At 44.2% G+C, this 15,653-nt stretch overlaps 1 protein-coding gene across 1 annotated transcript; it reads right to left on the reverse strand.

Moving 5' to 3' along the window:
* Positions 1-12,435: 12,435 nt before the first annotated feature.
* ndufa8 (NADH:ubiquinone oxidoreductase subunit A8) lies at positions 12,436-15,598 on the reverse strand. Its single transcript, XM_062554771.1, has 4 exons — positions 15,436-15,598; positions 14,168-14,331; positions 13,050-13,215; positions 12,436-12,743 (listed from the first exon to the last, which is right to left on the reverse strand). Exons 1-4 carry the CDS (start codon positions 15,484-15,486, stop codon positions 12,606-12,608), a joined length of 519 nt encoding a protein of 172 aa, XP_062410755.1. The 5' UTR covers positions 15,487-15,598; the 3' UTR covers positions 12,436-12,605.
* Between the last annotated feature and the right edge of the window lie 55 nt (positions 15,599-15,653).

Genomic DNA, 15,653 nt, shown 5'->3' on the forward strand with positions numbered 1-15,653 from the left:
TAGGGATCAGCGGGGTAATGGCGGCACCCAAAGTAAACACATTTGTGTAATAGGTCAATGGCAGGAAAGGAGGCTGGTGGATGTCACTTTCGGGGAGAGTCGCGCCTCTGGGGTGTGTGGGGGGGGGGGCGTGTGGCGGATCGGGGAGACTTCAAAGTGCCTCTGTTTTGGCCGCCCAGGGCAGAAGGTCTCCTCAGTAAGCTGCCCGACCTCTGACTCCTTCCACCAGACGAAACCGCACCGCGGCAGCTCGAGCCAGGCCAGGACACCGAAGGAGCAGGGCCTTCTCTTTTTTGTCGACTTCCGATGCATGGGACTTGCTTTTCGCGTTTGGCTCCTCAGGGCTCGGTGGCACAGATGGGGGAGCCGGTGGTGTCTGTGGTCTGTCCCTATCGTGTGACATGTCCCCCCCGGGCTCCTGAAGGGTCTCCGTCTGGCCGGGGCCCTGATCCTGATCGCGTCCCATCGTTCGTTCTGTTTATTCTTCATACAGAGCAGCCAGCCCCCCAAGCCCCGAGGAGGCCTGTTTCTCAGGCGAGAGCCAATTCTCCACTGAGTTAATATCAAAATAGTTTAAAAAGGGAATTGTCTGATAGTTCCCAGCAAGTGGAGCAGAGAAATGCTTCCAGATTCCCCAGCTATGAAAGTGTAAACAAAACGATGTTGGGGGCTGGGAGTGGGAAAGAAATGACAGAATGTCAACCTGCTACATTTATGTACCGTATAGCCTAGATAGGGAATATAACAGCATAAAGGACCAAACCTATTTAGTCAATGAAAACATTTGTTACCGAGCTCCTTTTCATTTAGAGTCAATTATTTCAAATGAGTTGTAAGTTATGCAAGCAAATGTCCAATGTGAATGAGCCAAGCTGACTGGCTCACTACCTCTAAGCTTCAGATACGGCAGTCATTAAAAGCATTTTGTATGAGGTCTACGATGCTAGGTTACATACATGAATTGTATTGCCACTGTGAATTTCATAATAGTTCATGTGTTATGTCTGCTGCATGTTCTTTATAACAAGGAGTCATAAAGTCTTAAAAACTGTAAGTAGACAGGCTCTTTAAGCCTATTTGATCCAAGTGTGTGTTAACCCTCCTGAGAAGAAACAAGATTGATCAATGTATGCTTTTTCCATCAGTTTCTGGGATCAACTAAGTTTAAATACAAAATAATGTCTGTGCCTTTTTCGGTTCAAGTCTGGATGTTTTAACACATCCATCCAAACTGAAATGTTTATTACAGTGTAATTCTAATCAATGACTTGTTTATGATCTGGATAAAATGGATTTTCAAGGCTGGCACCCCAGAAAGGCTTTGTGTTAAAAACTTGGCTCAGGAGAGGCATTACCACAAAGTGGAGTGATGGCTGTGAGCTGTAGGCCTACACAGCGGCAGAGCAGGGATGAGTCTAGTTAGGATGCATACAGTAGGACATCATCTTGTTAGAATGCAGGCAAAAAATGGCAAATACACAATTACAGATACAGCAAAACACTATAAACATTTATATGAGATATTTACTTTCTTGAAATGAGAACTGAGCACTTACTTTGAGGTTCTAATGCCCGCACACAGCCTTGATTTGAGGAAACATTCATGTACAAGGTGTATCCCTTCGTACATAAACAAAACAATTCCAAATACTTGGGCCTGGCCGTGAATATTCTGAGCCTCTGAGCAAATAATAAGAACGGGTGAACTCATGGAATTGGTATTTGGAATACCAATTCTATGAGTGAAAATGTTTTTACCTCATAGTTAGATGCATAGTTAGAATACAATTGTAAGTTCATTGGAATATATGGACGGTTCTAGCTTGCCAATGTATCACTGTGGGTCTGTCTACTGCAGCAGAGGGTGCGATGGACACAATGCAAAGTGTCCACAGCCACATGATCGTGACCGGAGCACAAGATGAAGGTCAGAGGTCAAAGTGCGAAGGGCAAGGGTCGAGGATAAGCTTTAGGAACTTTCCACCACTTCTGTCCCCCCACTTATTTATTTTTTCGTCTGTGTTGTTTTCTCAGTATTGCAATGCATCACTTGACATTACCCAAGCAAGTTTGAGCTGCAGAGCATCAGCTGAAAGCAATTTGGTGCCGAGCGCAGCTGCCAGGCGGATAAGACTTTCCTTCTTTCGTTTACTTTGAAATGCAGCTTTTTTTTTCGAACGTCCAAAATACACAAGGCAGCCAAATTGCTGACATGTGTGTGAGGGGCAGTGAAATCCTGCATTCTTTCATGCCCTACTATGCAAAACTCCCTATTGTTTATTTAAAGAACACAGAACACTTTAGCACTATTAAGAAACATGTCATATAGTAAACTAAAGGTTTCCTCCCAGGAAAAATCCCTGTCCGTTTGTTTTTCTTTGCAAAAAAGTTATTTTAGTTTCGACTCCGAAAAACTCGCCGCGTTTCACAATTAAAGCGGTGGCATCGTAATTGGGTTGTGTACGGTGGGACACTAACAGGCAAGGCAAACGTGGAAGTACTGTGATTATTTGTGTTCCGAGTCCTGGACAGCGAGGCTGGACTTCATCTCCCAGCGTCACGTCAGGGTGTCGTGCACAGCACAACACAGCCGCTCGAGTCTGACAAGGTGCAGCTTTGTGTGCAACACCCTGCTACTGTCTGCACCACTTGGAAATGAAAACGAGTCAACTAATACACAAAAAATCACGCCGAGGCAGGTGGTGGTGGGTTATAGTGTCGGCCAGTCCGACGCGTTTCCCACATTAGGTGGTAATGATGGCAGTTAACTGGGTTAACAGCTACACTATTAGGTGTTAACCTTCCAGTAGTCTTAAGGTGACCTCTAAAATGACATGCTGTCAGTACTTGTTGAACAAAAAGCTTGGTGCAAATATTCTGTCATTTTGGGGATATGCACTATGTTGTGATGAGGAATATGTCGTATACAGTTTAGTCCTGTAAAAATGTGACTGAAAATGTGATAATGACTTATGTATTGTATTCTTTATACAGCTCTCTTTGTTCTCTCCTTCTCAGGAAACCCCTAGTTGAAGCTTAGCTTGTGTAAGTAGTCGTTTTGTTTAGATGAAGTAGATAAGTATAGAAGTCGTAATTTGCTGGCCCAACACATTGAAATTTCCTTACAGTTGTTTTTGTATTGTGCTGATTTTACATTCTTTTCTTTAGTTGTCACTGCCCAGAGGCTGGAAAAACTAGCTACAAAAGAAGTCGCCGACCAGTAAACATGGATAAATATACGGTTCCACTGAATGGCTTCAGTACAAAGACGAACAAGAAGAAGCCGGGAGTGTCTGATCTCAAAGGCCTTCTTTTGCACTCAAATGACCGCGATCCGTTTGATTAAAAATAATTCCCATTCTTCACATAATGGAGTCCTGACTTCCGCATATCCTACTGTATGTGCAGTTTCCTAAATGATAAGTGATGTCATGAGGAAGTGAATTCTGCTGGGGAACACCTGAAGATGTTGAGGCATTTCCACACAATGTTGGAGAGGACAGTTCCTTTTGCATTCTTGCCAGAGGAGTGTTTCATTGTGCTCCAGCACCGACTGACTAAGATTCTGACTTCCCTCTTTCACAGATTTCCTTCAGCAGCTGTGCAAGCAGTATGTTCATGTAGTAAACAGGATTTCGATCACCCCACATTATTCCGTTGTACCTTGAGAAACCTTGCTTTTACACACTTACAGCGCACGTCTCCATGGATGACTCATTCGACTGGTCGAACTCAATCACATTGTCATTTACAGAGCATGCATATAGATAGTTATAGACACTAGGCTGGTCTCTCGGACATGGGTTCAGCCTAGACCTATACTTAAAGAAAACTTCAATGAAACTCTGCACTTAACAAGAGCTTTTAATCTAGGACTAATCTTAATGTCCACATACGGGAGACTGGTCCAGTCTGACTTACTGCTGCATTGCGGGCGTTTGTGTTGTGACTTCAGAAGACATCCACAGACAACAGGATCACATCACTCAGACGACCTCTCTATTAGAGCGAACTCGGTGATCACTCAGGGGAGAGCGCTGTTATTACCTAAGGGGCCTGAGGTCTGAGGTGTGTGGCCAGAGATGAGGAGAAAGAAAACACCACATGGGAAGAAAAAAAAGAGGGGAATCCTGAAGTGCTGTGATATGTGGAAGGCAGCCAGGGTTAAGGGGTGGGGGCTTGTAAGTGGGCGGGCGGGGGATGTAGGGTGTGTGTGTGTGTGTGTGTGTGTGAGGGGGGGGGGGGTGCTGGATGAGGTGGCCTGCGGTGACTGATAGCCCACCAAGGTCCAAGAAAGCCAAGTCGTGAGGGAAGTCTAACCTACCTTGACATGTGTAGGAAACCCAAACCCCAGTGTGGGAGGGAAACGCGCTCGATACGTACCACCAAAAGAGCTTGCCTGCTCCGCTCTGTTCTGCTCGCCGTCCCTTTTAACAAAATCTGTTTAGATGAGCACACCGGGGAAGAATGTCCACATACTGCGCCTTGCTCTCCATGCTGCTTCGAAACCAGGCCTAACTTGAGGGGGGCCCCCCATCCCAACCCTACCCCCCAACCAAAAAAACCACATGCATAAATGCATTTAAGACGCAGAGCCAAAAATGCATGGGAATTGAGGCTGCAACTGCCACCAGGAACTACCAGCCTGAAGATCTGACATAAGCTTTTATATATGTGTGTATGTGTGTGTGTGTGTGTGTGTGTGTGTGTGTGTGCGTTAGAGAGAGTGTGCATGTGTGCCTGTGTGAGTGTGTGTAAAACAGTGTGTGTTTGTGTGTGTGTGTGTGTGTGTGAGAGAGAGTGTGCATGTGTGTCTGTGTGAGTGTGTGTGAAACAGTGTGTATGTGTGTGTGTGTGTGTGTATGTGTGTGTGAGAGAGAGAGAGTGTGCATGTGTGTCTGTGTGAGTGTGTGTAAAACAGTGTGTGTGTGTGTGTGTGTGTGTGTGTGAGAGAGAGAGAGAGAGAGTGGGCATGTGTGTCTGTGTGAGTGTGTGTTAAACTGTGTGTGTGTGTGTGTGTGTGTGTGTGTGTGTGCGTGTTTCCCTGGGAACAACAACAAAGTTCATCAGGCTGCTTGAGGAAATTAGCTTTGAGACATGCACGAATCTTAGAACATGGAAAAAACATGAAAGAAAATGAGTCCAGGAACATTAGAAAAGCGTTAGAGTTGGATCGGGAAAAAAAACAGATTGTGAGAGTGGCTTATTGTAACATGGAGTTGAGGGAGAAGAGGAAGAAGATAGATAGGTAAGAGCTTGCGCCCAACATCTTGACTCAGAGTTGGCCGAGAATAGTAAAGGCGAACGCTTGGATAATTCTCCTCCATTGAGTGAAAAACGATGAATCAGGCCTGAAGTTTCAACAAACAATGCCGTACATGACACAGCTTCGCAGACAGCGGGAATGAGAGACGGGGGAGCTGGGACAAGTGGGGGGGGAAAAAAAGAGAAAAGGATTTCGGGCTCGCACGAACACCGCCGCCGAACGCTGTAAATAGTCTTGAAGGCTGTATCTCAGCAGGAGTAATGAGGGGCTGGTCTCAGGCCAACACAAACACACAGAGGGCCTGGCCCGGGGAGGATCTGCACGGCCTGGTCCTCCTTCCTCCTTTTCAAATGCAGACCCCTGTTCTCCTTCCCTCCCCTCCCCTGTTCTCCTTCCCTCCCCCCCCCCCCCCCCCCACACACACACACTCCTCTCTCGCTCTCTTTTTCCCCGCACTTCCCCGCCTCAGCATCTGTCAACAGCTGGGCTTATCACTCACCCAGACCTCCCGCTAATGACACGTCCATCACCACAGGCCCATGTTTGTCCTGTCTGTTTATTTATTTATTTCCTGTGTCCACTGGATGCAATTAAATACCATAACTTGCTCACCAGTGTTGACGAAACCTTCACGTACGCCGAACTCTTTGGAGCCACCGCCTTAGCGAGGCGGCGGCGGCGGCGGCGACCCTTGAACATTTTTTTTTTTTGTAAGTCAAAGCGTGGTTGGCTCGATGGCGAGTCTGGGCTTTTGACGTGGAGTCGAGTCAGAAGGCCTTGCGTTGGCAGACTGTAGTGTAGCCAGTTGCATGCTGCAGCAATTAGATAAATCGAAACACAAACATCGGGAGCAACTGTAATCTCCATGAGCCTTGCCAAAGGACAAGGGCCTATGCCCATTTTTATCGAAAGGTTGCCAAGGATGAAGAAGTAAAGCAAAAAGCTCTCTAATGTTGATGGTTTTATTCCACCTAATCAAATTAAATTCACTTCCCACCGCAACAGAGCCATTTCAGAAACATCTGACTGGCAGCATGTTTCTGTTTGGGTCATCTGAGAATTTATTCTCAAAAGTCCAAGCTCTGTTTAGGGTAAAGAATACTTAGAGCAATGTGTGTGAGGTAATCTATCAGTGTAGACAGGCAGTGGCAAGTATCCATTGAATAGCCACAATTTATCACTATTATGAAGGTCACTTTCAGCATTGTGTGAACTTGTTGGCAATTATGGTGAAACTACTCCCATGAAATTTGAAGTAGTCACTATATTTGTGTTGAATAGTCAATCGAGCAATGCAAGAACTGAATGGAACTGTCTGTCTTGCGACCTTTCAAGGGAGGTGTGTAACTAGAGTGCATTTAACATAATCCACAAAATAAAGAACATTAGGAAGTTGTTTCAGTAGGCCCCTAGCAACATCATGAATTGAAATCACCAATGTAACAACAGCACTTTTGAGTTGCCCATCAAGTTATTTGTACAGACTGGAACAGGGTATTAAAAAATATTCAATACTTACCAAGAAGTTATCCTTCTTTATTTCTATGACCAGGCTAATGCTAAGTGTTGTTAAGTGGCTGTTTTGGTATGCCCAGCTACACGGATGCTTGACATGAGCAAGGAGCAAGTGACAGGTAGTCTAGTCAACTGGAGGCCTACGCAGTTGCTGAGGGCAGATGTTTCTGCTCTGCGTTCTACAGTCAAATAAACTCCACATCAGATGTAAGCAATTACAAAAAAGACATCATGGAACAACACTAACCAACCAGTGATGGACGGGAGGAAACACATCTGTGAGGCACACGTTGCTTCTGCCCGCACAGAATAAACTTCATCCCCACCACTACAAAGATTTTTTTTGAAGAAAATTATGTTCTGTAAGCCTACATTGTTCATCTCAGACTGTGACATTATGGTTGATAACTCATTTGATGGTGTGTACATCTATAGCATCGTTTCCCAACTGTGGTGTCGGGACCCTATGTGGGGTCGCCTGAAATGGGGTAGGCTGAGATATTGGCATATCTTATACCAGTACATTACATAAAACATATGAAAACCCCCAGGATATCAAAGTTAAAGGGATATTCCGCCATTTTTGGAAATACGCTCATTTTCCACCTCCCCTCGAGCAAAACAATCGATATTTACCTTGTTCCCGTTCATCCAGCCATTCTGTGAGTCTGGCGATACAACTTTTAGCTTCAGCCTAGCATAGATCATTGAATCGGATTAGACCATTAGCTTCTCGCCTGCTAGCTTCATGTTTAAAAGTGACTAAGATTTCTGGTAATTTTCCCATTTAAAACGTGTCTCCTCTCAAGTTAGAAAGTGCAATAAGACCAACTGAAAATGAAACCTGGCGTTTTTCTAGGCTGATTTGACATGGAACTACACTCTCATCTGGCGTAATAATCAAGGCAACTTGCAAACGTACCATAGGCGCAGTGATATCGTACGCAGCATCTGAAAATAGTCCCCATAGACAACAAGCAGTAGTAGTGCCAGTAGCTGCAAGTTGCCTTGATTATTACGCCAGATGAGAGTGTAGTTCCATGTCAAATCAGCCTAGGAAAATGCTAGGTTTCATTTTCAGTTGGTCTTATTGCACTTTCTAACTTGAGAGGAGACACGTTTTAAATGGGAAAATTACCAGAAATCTTAGTCACTTTTAAACATGAAGCTAGCAGGCGAGAAGCTAATGGTCTAATCCGATTCAATGATCTATGCTAGGCTGAAGCTAAAAGTTGTATCGCCAGACTCTCAGAATGGCTGGATGAACGGGAACAAGGTAAATATCGATTGTTTTGCTCGAGGGAAGGTGGAAAATGAGCGTATTTCCAAAAATGGCGGAATATCCCTTTAAGTAGGCTCACTAATCGGATCCTTCATAACAATCTAGCTAAAGATAAACTTAGACAATAAGCATGAGCTCATGGGTAATAATGATTGACGTTCCAAACAAAGTAGCAAAACAACCAGGGGAGTTAGTCATACACACATACACACAAATTGGCTTGTTAAGGACATTTGGGGAAAATACCGCTCCGAGATGAGATGTGCTCTCTCTCTCTCTCAATCTCTCTCAATCTCTCTCTCTCTCTCACGAAATGTTGTGAATGATTGGGGTTGCCAACATTTTGTGACATCAAAATAGGATCAACTGCCAAAAAAAGGTTGGGAACCCCTGATCTATCCACAGCGACAACTGCCTCAGACAAGATTCAGAAAACGACCTAAGTAGGCCTGTGTTTTGGCCTACAAGCTCAGTGGAGGTCTAAATTTGGCCTATTTTGCGTGACTAACCAGGGATCCCCACTGGTCTGGCCACTATCTGACTGCATCTCTCCTCCGGATCTTGTTCTTTCTCTGCCATACAATGAAGACCACACTGTAGCACTTACAGCACGCATACAATACCAGGTGTTATTTTCTGTTTTGTTATTAAGGAGCAGGGGGATGAGATAAGGCCATCTGGGGTGCGCAGGAGCGAGTGCCGTCTTGCCTCCCGTCTCTCTCGGCATACGCTCAAAAGAAAACAGTCTGTTGCTAAATGTTAGCTTAAGCGCACCCTTAGTCGGGGAGTGGCGTGAACAGAAGAAAGCCTCCCATGAAGCGTGCCGTCAAGAATGCAAACAGCGATTCTTGTAGTAGCCGTCAGCTGTCAAATACTCAGAATTCCTGTGTCAGCGGAGCGTGCTATACAGAGCGGTATTAAGAGGCATGCTGACTGGAGGTCTGTGGGGTGCAACATCATAACATGGAATTGATGGAGATGTCATTCATGACTCCTGGTGAAACATCTATTGAAAACCAAAGAAATTATTTATCCCAGCAGTACCATGCCTCCACAGCCATTGAAAGACATGTCTGAGCTGAGCTGGCTGAGTTGAAAAGTCCATGGGAGGGCAAAACTCTTTTGGAGAAGAAAGTCAGTCTGTGGAGTTCAACCCGATCAGTCAAGGCAGAACCGCAGTAGGCCTAGGCGAGGTGTTAAAGGACCTACTCCATACGGCACCGCAGCTGGTCAGATGTAAAATAACTTCCATGATGGCACAGAATGGTGTTGATGGGGCACTTGAAACAGTTAATTCAAGCAGATTTCTGCTTTTATAACACCATCTAGATGTGTTATAACACAAAATCCATAAAAGGTAGATGATTTTGAGTGTTGAGCAATAACAGTAGGCCTACAACAGGACAAATCATGACTTACATATATATACTGTATATATATAACAACTCTACTTCCAGAAGATGGATGGTTCATGCAAAATGTAGGCCTTGTCAATTTGATATATCAAGACTTCAAAGACACGTCTTGAGATGTACAAGTTAAACTTAAGATGAAAGCACCACTCCAAACAGGAGATAACAGCAATGTGGACAACAAACAACCAAAGCCAAAACACTCCAGCTCCCACATGCTGGTACTATGATCCACTACTGAGTTCTATGACCAGGTTTCTTCACCAAAGAAGACACGGAGGCAAATGTATTAAATAAAATACACCATAGGCCCTAAAGAAAAAAATGTGCAGGTTCATGTCACAGTTCCTGCTGTGAAGCACCCTGCCATTTTGGGTGGTAAAGTGTTTTTCAGAAGCACTTGGCCCCTGATGACAGAGAGATAAAACGTGAGCTGGCTAACAACAGTGTTTATGCCCATCACGTCCCTCAAATATTTATTTTATCCTGTCAAAGTCTTGGGGAACAATGGGGAATATTGACAGTGTAAGGAGCGTGTATTAGTCGGTTTGTTTAAGTGTTTTAGCACCGCACACTCCCTGGCGGGCTGTTGCTTTGTGAAAGTCCTGTATTGTATTTCTTTCCGCTGCCAGACTGGGCTTCCTGAGCTGGGGCAGAGTCAACTGATGGTGACCCCCCCCGCTCGCCTCCCCTTTCCTGAGTTGGGGGTCTCAGCCAAGCCTGCCACGAGCCCCCCGGCCCTGCCTTGAGCTTGGGGCCCACCCCTCTTATACCCCTGCCTCAACTCACCACTCATCCATGCCCCCCCCTACTCACGTCTCCCTCCCAGTCCTGGTTACCAACGCACCCCCCCGTGCCCCGCTCAGCTGCCAGGTCAGAGCCACCGCTGTCAGACACTTCCTGCGCGAGCCAGCGTAGCAGACCACACCTCAGGGAATCCTGAGGGGATTTTTTTCTTTCTGTGTTTCTTTTTTTTCCTCCCCTCTTTTTCTTTTTTTCCCCTCCTCCCTCTCTCTCTCTCTCGGTTGGACAGAAATTGGCTTGCTGACAACACGGGTGGTTTTTACTCCTAGGAAAACAAGCCTGGAGACTCTGCAGGCACACAGGTACCACGTTTTCTTTCTCTTTTTTTTTTTGGAAGGACGGGAAACCACCATGTACACGCTAATGGCTATAAGTGAATGACAAATGAGCGGGGTGAATTTTGGCCTGCGTGAACTAAGACATCTAGTTTTTTGCGTAGTTATACAAATAATCTGTAAGACCACACGATCCTGTGACCATCTATCCAAAACACGGTCAGGTAATCATTTGGTGATAGAACTTATTTACATGAATGAAAAAAAACCCTATACAACTATACATTTTGTTGCAATTTCAGCGTGATGCGAAATATGACACACATGCAGAAAACGTTTGATTCTGATCCCTTTTTAGTGAGGCTAGGAGATTGTAAATTCAGTCCGTATAGAACATCCTCTGCACACTGCCTTGACTTGACTGGCCTCACATTTCCTTTTGGTCTAAATCTGATCTCATTTTCCCTGTGTCTGACTCAATCTGGGCCTCCAGCATTACATGTGATGCCAGCAGAGCGTATCTTTCAACCTATTAGTTACTAACGTCATCAGAGGGCCTAAATACGTAGGGGGACGCACTCATTCCACTACCTTTGCTGGAAAGCCTGGACGTCATTTGGACACAGGCCTGACGGGTAACCGGCGGTTTTCCTGACTGATGGTAATCATATTGTTTTGAGGAGGCCAACCAGAGATAGCAGACAGATGTTACACATTTCACAAAAAATAGTAGACCATCAACACTTCTGACTGATTACAAAAACAACACATGGTCAACTGCCTTTGATCTTTTTTAAGAAGGCTATTATTGAGATTTACTTTAATAAGTGTAAATGATTTATTAGAAAATAGTCATACTGACACTTTTTCCCTCAAAAGTGCCCATTTGTAAACAGATAGAACTGTATTCCATCTATGTGGCATAAATCTGATATTTTGCCCTGAGAAGCTCAGTGTGGAGCAGTAAGTAGTGTTTGATCTGATGCGCTCAACAGGCTTCAGTGCGGTAACTCCGTGCTGCTGGCACAAGCCTGGTCCTCTACACTCCTACCCCCCCCCCTTCTTTTACCACTCTTGCCAAGGAAACGTCACAAAAAATTCACCAAGGGGCCTCTCAGGCTGAAAGCTGACATCAGCTCGCCCTGGCACTTCAAAGGAAAAGGGTTTTTATGTGAAACGACACTCAAACTAGTATGAGGCAAGACCCACTTCAGGGCTCAGTCTGCCCACACACACAGAGAAAAAAAAAACTTAATTTGATTAAATTTCGCTAAGGGGAAACTCCTAGAATTGCTTTGCATCTCAAGACAGGAGGCAGAATTCCAGATGATTTTTCCCCCTTTACTAAAACGATGTCTTACATACCGCAACAACGTAATTATTTGCAGAGGCGTTTCACTACCGTCTTTGACAGAAACGCAGGCCGTCTACAACAGACTCGTTTATTTACTTTATACGTCTGTTAAAACAGGCCACGGGTCTGCTTCTGCCAGTGGGACCAGTTGACCTGAGCTGGTGGTCTGGATCTTAGCACTCACTGGACAGGAACTGAGAGGGCAAGGCTTTGAAAGAGAGTTCGGTTGCACACAGACTGTCCACCCTTCAGGGTCTGCAGCGGGAAGTGAAAGGGTTTGCGTGAGGGAAATTGGTCGAGACTCTTGGGGAGTGACCCCCTGACCCCCATAAGGACCCTGACAAAATGCAGCATGTTGTTTGGTTTGCATCTTCCCCAGGATGAAAAGCAAACAGTTGCTTGCACATGGCAAGCACTTATAAACAAAGACAAAGGGATATTTTAATTATATATCTACAATTTTTGAATTTGAGTAAACATGTCACCTGTACATGTCACCTCTAAAAAAACACATAATGCACACACGGTTTAAATTAATATCTTTTTTTATTTAACACTTTAAATTTAATCACTCTTTACAAGTCTACACATAGGGAGGGGGGGCACTCCACCTCGCACGCGCTGTCCATTGTGGTCTGATGGGGTGTGAGCTGGATTTTAACTGTAGGTATGGCAGGGTACCGTGATGGTTCATTCTTCACCAGTTCCAGAAAAACATTCGGCTGCCATACTTGGCTGGCACCAGTGGACCCTCAATAGGTGCGTTGGGCTCAGGCCTTTCCCGGGAGCAGTATGGGTTCTCAGGGATGGGTCGGCTAGTGGTTACTTTTGTGACCTGAACAGAGAAAAAGTATGTTTAGATGAAAGGTAAAAATGTTTACTCTTTTCTTAGAATTGACATATAACGGAGAGACACGTTGACACATAACCCGTCTGTATTACTGTATGTCTGTATTACTGTATTGTTGCTGCAAGAGACACCTTTGACCGGAACCACATTCCTTGTCTATGACAACACATTTGGCCAATAAAACCCAATTCTGATTCTGATGATAGGTTGAACTTGTAAACTGAAGGGAGTAGACACATCATGTTTGACAATGTTTATAGAAAAATAGGAGAGTAGCTCTGGATAGATCACCTTTGAGAGTTCCCCGAGGTCTGGTCTCTGCCAACCAAGTTTCTCCAGCACACAATTGTCAAACTCCGCCTGCTGTTTGCGGCAGCGGCGGAGTTCATGGAGGTTGGAGTAGTCCAAGCAAGTCCAGTAGTCAGTGAAGACCTCTGGACAGTTTCCCTTTATCTGCCTAGGGTGACAATGATAAAGAGGATCATTAAAATGAGGAACAGTGTGTTGATAAACATGTGTAAGTCTGAGAAAAACAGACTAGCATTTTCAAGCTATTAACAGAAACGATGCAAGACGTTACTTTGTATAGAAATACTATTTAAAGTCTTTTCTGTTTTCAGGTAGGCAATAAACATCTCAAGAGCCACATGCCATTCTGAGACTTCTCAAATGTGTGACTAAAAATATGTTCTTGCACAGCCACTTGGTGTGTTTAGGTTGTGGTAAAGGGTATTTATCTGTTCTGGCCTCCTAAATGGTAACCCTTCGTAATTCATGGCTTAAACACAGGCTCTGCCCAGGGATTTTGTTAAATGACAGACAGCAATCGGCAGCAGAGGCGTTACAATGGACCATTAGGGCAGAGTCGCACTGGTTAAACACCACTGTGGCCTACGAGGCTAAAATAAATCTGATGACAATCTCCCACATGAAATGGATGGTTAAAATGATTATCCCTGTACTTAATACCAACTCATGTGTGCCATATAGGAGGCAACGCAACAGACATTATATATGTAATCATCCATCTGCTCATTGTAGTAAAACTAAAGATGGTAGTTGAAGAATCTTTGGTAAAACATCAAGATGTTTCCATTTCAAAACCATTTTCAATTTTTTTCTGTGAAGATATACATGACTGACCCTCTTTCAAGTGGATGCATTCATTAAGAATTACACTGCTTCTGATACATTTCTGTTGCATGTGGATGACTCAGTATGTGTGTTATGCAGTTAAAAACATTATAAAGCAAAGCCCTAACAGTCCCACTGTACAAATGTAAAAGATTATATCAAAATATCATGCATATGATTGCTATGGTAAGCATAGCCAGAAAGTCATAGGCTGCATAAGCACAGATTTATAACCTGAATTCTAGTTCTCTGGCACGGCAGAGTATTGTATGTACCTGAAGAATTGAATGGCACACTCGTTGACCTTCCTTCCTTCATCCAGACACTTCCTGGGATCTTTCTCCTCCCACCGACACAACATGAACTCTTTGTTGGGTTTGTCACACTGGGACCCATAATGATGGGCGGCTGCCTTCAGCACTGCCGAGGACACATTTACCTGTTCCAGGACGGAAGACGAGGTATACAATGAGTTCTGTGAGATTATATGGGGAATGTCACCTCAGATGACATACACCGAAGGCTCTCCCAGGCAAGAACTAGAGGGTGCCATTTCACCAGTACATTCAAATAAATAACAGGCTTTTATTAGGTCTCCTTACAAAAGAAGCAGTGGTCTGGTCAAATTAATCTAACACTGCATATGGCAGAAGGAGGAAAAACGAAAAATCTTCTCTTCCAAAAAAGAGTGATATTAGTCATAATAAGCAACCTCTCCTTTGCACAAGGCAAAACGCCCTAGCTTATGAAAAACTAACATACAATAACATACATGCACGGTAACATAAAATACAATTACTAGTGAATAATGATTAACCATATAAACTTTTCAGGAGTTTACAAGACGATCCAACAATAGACCCTAACTCTATGGGATACAACTGTATTATCAGCAAAATAGAAGTTACCAATAAGGCTCGTTTGGTGACATTTCGGTATTGTGATAAACTGAAGATAGATTTCACATAATTAGGAACACAGCTAACTCCACACACGCAGCAAAAGATGACAGTTCGTAAACTGACATTTTAACATTAATGCTATGCGTGATCAGCCAACAGCTAGTCGCAACCTGCAAGGTGCCTGTCAACGCAAAGCTGCCCTACTACTCTTGTAAACAACCATACAGCTTTCGAGAATAAGAGAGGGTTAAGTTATAATATTAGGTACGGTGGCTAAAGAGTAAATCAGAAAGCTAATAGTCCCAAATGACTATCAAACATGACATACTGCAAGCTAACGTTAATGTTAGCTCATCTAGAATTTGTTTTTAAGTCGTTTAGTTTCATGTTGCATGTCACGTCTTCAATGGGTCGTTACCCCTTAAATCAAGCAACGACGTAAACCCGTTCGGCTGTACACATCTACTTCTTCAACTATTTAGGCGACTTACCAAGCACACAATCAAGTTTATTCACAGCCACTTCTAGCTACCAGATGCTGAGAAAGCTACCTATGTTAGGTAGCTAAGATAGCAAGCTAACCAACAGCCGGTTTGCTAGTAATTACTGTAACTATGATTATTCAAGTAAATTGAACTCACTTCTTCGACATTTAGGTCCTGCAATGACGGAAGATCAGCTGGACCGGGCATGGCACGATTTTTGACGCACCACAGACAGACAGATTGATCAAACAGCCAAGGCTGATGGCAAACTCAAGGTCCCGTCGTCTGAAAACGGACGCGGCTACAGGGAAGGTCAATGGTATACGCATGCGTTAGCTTTCAGTCGCTCTTAATTGACGTCATAGGTTGCGACA

This window comes from Sardina pilchardus, chromosome 14 (assembly GCF_963854185.1).
Source record: "Sardina pilchardus chromosome 14, fSarPil1.1, whole genome shotgun sequence".
Lineage (NCBI taxonomy): Eukaryota > Metazoa > Chordata > Actinopteri > Clupeiformes > Clupeidae > Sardina > Sardina pilchardus.

Bases quoted from the DNA above. Each gene is read 5' to 3' on its own strand.
- ndufa8 (XM_062554771.1), bottom strand. From the start codon at position 15,486: ATGCCCGGTCCAGCTGATCTTCCGTCATTGCAGGACCTAAATGTCGAA. The intron at 14,332-15,435 runs GTGAGTTCAATT...GTCCTGGAACAG, and splicing joins AGGACCTAAATGTCGAAGAA to GTAAATGTGTCCTCGGCAGT. The intron at 13,216-14,167 runs GTACATACAATA...TTGTCACCCTAG, and splicing joins TGTGCCATTCAATTCTTCAG to GCAGATAAAGGGAAACTGTC.